The following is a 6,570-nucleotide window of genomic DNA, read 5'->3' on the forward strand; positions in this document are numbered from 1 at the left end:
CCGCGCACGCGCACCTGCGTCAGCGGCGCGCGGGGGCGGGGGCCGGGCGGGGCCGCGGCGAGCGCATCCCCGGGCGCGGGGCGCCCTCTGCCGGCACTCGCGGGGGCTGCAGCCGAGCCGTGCCCGCTCCGCCCGGCGCTTGGCCGGGGTGGACCGGACTCCGCCTGGGATGCGCGTCCCGGGGCGCCTGCACCTGCTTCATCGCAGCGTGCCCCGTCCCGTCCCTCCGCTATGCTTCTTTTTTCTAGGACTATTTGTCACTTCCTAATAGGCTATAGGATTTGCTTACTTATTACTTCGAATGTCCGTTAAGCGCCCCCACCACCCAAAACCAGAGCAGGAATCTTGACATTTCCCTGATGCAGGTCTCTCCAGGGCCTGGCATGCAATGAGCGCTCCCCAAGATTCTGCATTCAACTCAAGTGTCTCCTCCGCACAGGCTGCTGGTTCTCCCCATGCAGAACCGTCTAACCGACCTCCCGCCAGACCACCAGGCTGGGAGCCGGAAGGAAACTACAACCCCCAGCATGCCGCGTCGTCGTCGTCAGCGTCGCGCGCGGCCCGCCGGGAGTCGTAGTTCGCGGCTGCGCCCTCGTCCGGACTCCTTCTCCCAGACGTCCCCGCGCGTCGTCCTGCTCGCCCTCCAGGCCGTCCGCGTCCGGTCCGAGTCCGCCCGCTGCTGCCGCCGCTGCCGCCGCCGCCATGCTGCCCGCCGCGCTGCTCCGCCGCCCCGGCCTGGGCCGCCTCGTGCGGCAGGCCCGCGCCTACGCTGAGGCTGCCGCCGCCCCGGCCCCCGCCGCGGGCCCGGGACAGATGTCCTTCACTTTCGCCTCCCCAACGCAGGTTCGGACGCCGGCCGGGCTCGGGGCCCCGCCATGGCCGCCGCCCCTTTTCCGGACCCGGGACCCGGACCCTCGTCCCCCCACCCCTGCCCGTGTGGTCCCGGATCCGAGCCCCCAGCCCCCGGGTCACCGCTGCCCATTCCGGACTCGCCCCCTGTGTCCTTCCCCCGTGCGGCCCCGAATATGAGATCTCCCAATCCCCCTGATCACTACCCCCCCATTCCTGACCTGTGTCCTGTGCCCTTCTCCCCTGTGGTCTAGAATCTGAGGTCTCCCACCCCATCCCTGGGTCACTGACTCCCTTTCCAGACCCCCCACTCCCACTTGCTATGTGGTCCAGGATCCAGCGTCCCAACTTCGGGGTCACTGCTCCTGTTTCTGCTCCCCCGTCTGTGGTCCAGGATCTGATTTCCTTAATTTCCTGGTGACCGATCCCATGCTTTGCCCCCGTGTGGTCTCAAATCTGAACCTACGAACACTTAGGTTGCCGCCCCCCATTCCAGACCCGGTCCTTCGTCCTTCCCACATGGGGTTTGGAGTCCGAAGTCCTGGAATTTCCACTTGGAACTCCACACCCCAGGACCGGGGCAGGTCCAGAGCCTCTGCCCCTCTCCCGAGAGCAGGTCCTCCTGGGTTGGCACCCTGTGCCGCTTGTGCCCTCGCAGCGCGCGCCTGTGAAGGGGCTGGGGTGACTTGACTTCCCCACTTTCTTGTGGACAGAGGGTCTCGGGCGCCATCCAGAGAGCAGAAGCCGAGTGCCCGCCCCAGCGCCCCGTTCTCCCCCCACCCTGCCCGTTTCACTGCAGGGAAACTGAGTCCAGGCTGCAGGGGCCCGGCCTGCAGTCACCCATTGCCCGTGTGTCCTCCTCAGGTGTTCTTCAACAGCGCCAACGTCCGGCAGGTGGACGTGCCCACGCAGACGGGGGCCTTCGGCATCCTGGCCGCACATGTGCCCACCCTGCAGGTCCTGCGGCCGGGGCTGGTGGTCGTCCACGCTGAGGACGGCACCACCTCCAAGTACTTTGGTGAGTGGAGTGCGAGGAGGGAGCTGAACCAGACCAAGGCAGGTCGGTCCACGTGTCACTTGAGGCCACAGTGAGAGGCCAGCCAGCGGCACCGCGCGCGGCCCAGTCTTGGCCGCGGTTGAGTAGCGTGTAGCAGGGGGAATGGGCGCCAGGAGGAGAAGTAAAGCCTCATGGGGGAGCTGGTTTGAGGAGGAAGGAAGCCGGTGCGGGAGGAAGTGCTCTGAGACCTTGCTCCAACTTCTTGTTCCCAGCCTAGGACCACGGTGTGAAGCCGGCTCCCTCACCCCTGATCCTGACTCAGCTCGGGGACTAGAGCGTGAAGGGGGGCTCTGCTCTCTCTGGATGCCAACTCCCAGTGCCGGGCCCCAGGGCCACCCTGTGGGGCTGCTCTCCTGGTTCCAGGGCTGACCTCGTCCCAGGTGGACGTGGAGCCCTCACTCCTGCTTGTCCCCTTGCAGTGAGCAGCGGCTCGGTCACCGTGAACGCGGACTCCTCAGTGCAGCTCTTGGCCGAAGAGGCCGTGACACTGGACATGTTGGACCTTGGGGTGAGTGTCCCCAAGGGGGAAACTGAGGCACTGAGCAGGCGGGAGCTGCGGGAGGGCTCCCAGGGTGGGGGAGGGGTGGGCGCCAGGCCCGGGTCTGCTGGGCCCTCACCCACCACCCACCCCCTGCAGGCCGCCAAGGCGAACTTGGAGAAGGCGCAGTCGGAGCTGTCAGGGGCGGCGGACGAGGCCGCCAGGGCCGAGATCCAAATCCGCATCGAGGCCAACGAGGCCCTGGTGAAGGCGCTGGAGTAGGCGGTGCGCGGTCCTGGCCTGCAGGGACCCTGAGGCTGGCACTGGGCGGGGGCTGCCCTGGGTTGGCAGAACCAGCTCCTGCAGGTCTAGACTGGGTGCTGGGGGGGCGTCCTTACAGAGGAGGCCGCCAGGGGGCAGCGCAGTGCCGGCGTCTGCCCCGGGAGCACCCACGGGGCCCCATCCCCTGGCCCAAGTGGGCGGGCATGGGAGTGAGCTCAGAGACTTTGCCCTGCCCTCAGAGGGGCTGTCACCCCGGGGGCTCTCCTCCCGTCTCCCAAGATCCCCCAACCTGACCCACCACCGCCACCACTCCTCCTCTCTGGCCGCCCCATGGGACAGCCTGCCCCGGCCCGCGCCCCCATTAAAGACCTGGGACCCGCCTCGTGTGCGCTGTTTCTGTCTCCTGCGGGGCTGGTGGGTGTGGGACCTGCCTGGTCTCTGCCCAGCCCTCGTGTTCCCTCTGAGGTTGGGCAGTAAATGCCAGCTCAGCCTCGGGGGGGCCGGGGAGGTCCTTGGGGGGTCTGCAGTCAACTGCGGACTGGAGGTTTCGGGGTAACAGCCAGTGAGCCAGGCTGGGTAGTGGTGGGGTGCTGGCCTTCACCCCGGAGACTGTGGATGGGTGAAGGCGCCCGCCAGGCCTGGGGGCAGCGGGGGGCGTGGCCGAGCTCCTGGAAGGCCACCTGGGGCTCCGCCTGCCTGGGAAGGGGCAGGTCCTACCTGCTCCCACGGAGGCCCCGCCCTGCACTCGCTGGCCGTGGGTGGCCCGGGCTGGCTGGCCGCCCATCCCTGGTGGTGTTGGCACCTCCGTGGCACCCATCCCCTGGGCCTGCCCCAGATGGGGCGGGGCGGCCGGGCGGAGGCGGCCCTGGCCTGGCGAAGCCCCAGTGCTGCCCACCTCGCTTTTGCAAGCATCGGGGTGGTCCGGCGTTGGCTCCATGTTCCAGGTGGCGGGCAGGGGCTTCAGGGCAGGGGTCTGAGCCCAAGCAGGGCCGGCTGGGGATTCCAGGAGGGTGAGTGTGTGGGAGAGCCAGGGCCTCCCTGTGTGTCACTGGCAGCCAGGAGGTGACGGGGAGGTCACCGCAGGGCATGTCAGCACGGTTGGGGCATGCACTCGTGTGTCACGGTCCCATGTGAGTGACTGTCCCATGGCCGCATTCAAGGGTCCACACGGTGGGAGGTGTGAGTGCCGAGGCGTCCAGGCAAGCTGGTAGCTGCTGGGCATATCTGTACAGGCTCCCCTTGCTCCTCGCCAGCAAGGCCCAGGCAGCTGGCCTCTACTTCCCCAGGAAGGCCACAGGGTCACAGGTGCAGCCCCACCCCTCCATGTCCTGGGCTCGGAGCCTGGGTCCTAGAGTTGTTGGCCACCCCAGGTACTATAAATAAGACCAAGGACGTGGTGGGGGGGGCGGGGGACATCCTCACCAGGCGGCTGGACCAGTGTCCCCAAACCAGGGACCCCCTGCCTGCACCCTCGTGCCCTGAGGGACCTCAGCTCTTGGCTGGGGACACAGTCAGGCTCAGGACCCCCCCCCCCAGCACAGCACAGCGCAGGCCCCTGGGGAGCTGTGAGCCTCAGGGACAGCCGTGCCTCACTCGGGCGCGCAGGAACAGCCCGTGCTGGCCTGGCCATGTTCTGGGGCAGGAGGGGCCCAGGGTGGGGCAGGTCACAGGGCCAGGAACAGGGGGTCATGACCTGTTCTGCCAGGGCGGGCCGCTGCCCAAGGCTTCACCCCCTCCCGGGAAGGGGGGTCCCCTCGTGACTTGTGTGTGCTCATCCTGGGACTGCGCGCTGGAGCGCAAGGACACCAGACAGGAAAGAAAGCAGGAAGCTGTCGACTTAGCAGGTTTATTCGCAGGCCCCGCAGAGGCAGGCAGGCCCCAGGCCTCCTGCAAGCGGCCCCCACCAAGTGCGACAGGAGGGCCCCCCTTCGCTGCCACCAGAGATGCAAGGTCTCAGAGCCCCTTGAGGTCACACAGCTCTGTTCTCCCTGCCTGACCCTAACCCTAGCCCCAGCACCCCCGCGGCTCCTGGGGCCCCTGCAGCTTGGACGTGCTCCGGCTCCAGGGCCCACGGCTCCGGCTGGAAGCGGAGCTGACCGGCCCGGTGACCCCGTCTTGTGTGCTCCCTCAAACCTCCGAACTTTGCACCGGCTGTTCTTGCTTCCTGGAGCACCTCCATCTTCATCTGGCAAACTCCTATCCACCCCTCAAGCCCTGCCCTGGTGACCCCCTCCCAGGGGCTCGCCCGGAACCTACAGCGCTGGGAGTGTCTGGGTGTGCCGGTATCAGGGTGGGGGGCTGGACACTGCAGGAGCGTTGGGTGGGAGCAGGATGGAGGCCTGAAGAGGAACACAGCCCTGGGAGGGGCCGGGGTGGGGGTGGGGTGGTCAGGCCAGATAAAAGAAGAGACCAGATAAGCGGACAGGGGTGGGGGAGTAGAGCCTGGGGTCCTCCTCTGGGCAGCGCCCCCACCCTAACCATGGTCTTCCTCCGAAAGCCCCCTGCCCAGGGCAGCCCACAGGGAGAAACAGGACAGGCCAGGTTTCTGCTGTCAATGGCTGTGTGGCCTCAGTTTCCCCATCTGTAAGATGGATCAGGGTGACTGTGTCCACCCTGGAGGCTGGGTGCCAGCCTGTGAGCTTCCATTAATGAGTGATGAAAATGTCATTGGGCCTAGGTGAGGGTCCCACGCCCCCATGCCCCAGAGCGAGTCCTCTTGATTCTGGCACTTCATCCTACAGCCCCTGCTCCCCACAAAGAAACAGGCTCAGAGAGGCCAATGACCTCCCAGCTCACACAGCACAGCGGGTGACTAGCTGCACACGGCAGGCCTGGCGCAGGTTAGTCGCTCCAAAAATGCCCTCTGAGGTCAGCGTTAAGGGATGCAGGAGGCCAGGCTGCCGGGCAGCTGGCCCGGGCAGCCCCACTCCAGGCAGGTGACTCCAGCCTGTTTTCCTGGACCACGGCCGCTGACTCAGGACCCCTTTCCCGCCCCCCCACGCGGAAGCACCGGGCCTGGGAGGGCAGGAAAAGGGGGTGGGGCAGGGAGCCGACCTGTGCCCTCCGAAACCCCGTCCCGGGGACCCCGACACGGGTGCATCCGAGTCGACGCGGCCGGCTGTGACCCCAAGTTCAGCCGCATTCAAGGAGCGCCCCCCTTTTGCACGGGCGAGGCTTGGGGGGCGGGCAGCCCAGGCCCCGCGGCGCCCCTGGGCCCTGGCCCGCAGGCAGGGGCGGGGGCCGGCCTGCGTCACCGCCCGCCCGGCCCCCCGCCGCCTGCTCGCCAAAACTCCACCCCGAGGGAAGGCGGCGCGGATAAAGGCTCGGGGCCACCCGCTCTGCCCCAGACCGGCCCCGCCACCGCGCGCTCGGCCCGGACGTGGGTTCGCTCGGGACCGTGGGGACCTCGGACTGGCTGCGCCCGGTGAGTGCGGGGCGGAACCTCGAGGCCGAGGAGGGGTCCTCCGCTCCAGGCTTTCAGCGCGCCCCACTTTTCTTTGTTCTTGGGGCAGGCAGGACGCGGGGTGTCTCCAGTACCGGGAAGCCCCCCGGAGCGTGGGGTGGGAGGGGCTCGTCGCAACCGACACCGCCCCGGCGGGACCTCAGCCCCCGCCCCGCCCCCCCGGGCACTCCCCCTGCCCGCGAGTGACCTTGAGCCAGTGGCCGCTCGGCCTCAGTTTCCCCAGCCGTGCAGCCCGTCTCCTGACCCAGAGGTCAGCCGCTCGGAGCGAGGCGCCCCCACGCCCGCAGCCCCGGCGGCCTCCCCCCGCCCCGGGCAGCCCCGCGCCCCCTCCCCGGCGTCCGGGCCGCGCTCCCGGGCGGGGCCGGCAGAGGGCGCGCCGGCGCTGCTGACTCACCGCAGCCCCGAGCGGAGCGGCGCGCGGACGCAGCCGGGGACGCCGCG

The 6,570-nt window shown here is 68.7% G+C and overlaps 1 protein-coding gene across 1 annotated transcript; it reads left to right on the forward strand.

The window, feature by feature from the left end:
* The first annotated feature begins 621 nt into the window (after positions 1-621).
* Positions 622-3,046, forward strand: ATP5F1D (ATP synthase F1 subunit delta). The gene is made up of 4 exons (XM_046651359.1): positions 622-843; positions 1,714-1,867; positions 2,326-2,414; positions 2,544-3,046. Exons 1-4 carry the CDS (start codon positions 703-705, stop codon positions 2,664-2,666), a joined length of 507 nt encoding a protein of 168 aa, XP_046507315.1. The 5' UTR covers positions 622-702; the 3' UTR covers positions 2,667-3,046.
* Positions 3,047-6,570: the final 3,524 nt, after the last annotated feature.

This window comes from Equus quagga, unplaced genomic scaffold (assembly GCF_021613505.1).
Source record: "Equus quagga isolate Etosha38 unplaced genomic scaffold, UCLA_HA_Equagga_1.0 70699_RagTag, whole genome shotgun sequence".
In the NCBI taxonomy this organism is placed as follows: domain Eukaryota; kingdom Metazoa; phylum Chordata; class Mammalia; order Perissodactyla; family Equidae; genus Equus; species Equus quagga.

Coding starts and splice junctions, on each gene's coding strand:
- ATP5F1D (XM_046651359.1), top strand. CDS start 703: ATGCTGCCCGCCGCGCTGCTCCGCCGCCCCGGCCTGGGCCGCCTCGTG. Junction 844..1,713: donor CTTTCGCCTCCCCAACGCAG/GTTCGGACGCCG, acceptor TGTCCTCCTCAG/GTGTTCTTCAACAGCGCCAA. Junction 2,415..2,543: donor TGGACATGTTGGACCTTGGG/GTGAGTGTCCCC, acceptor CACCCCCTGCAG/GCCGCCAAGGCGAACTTGGA.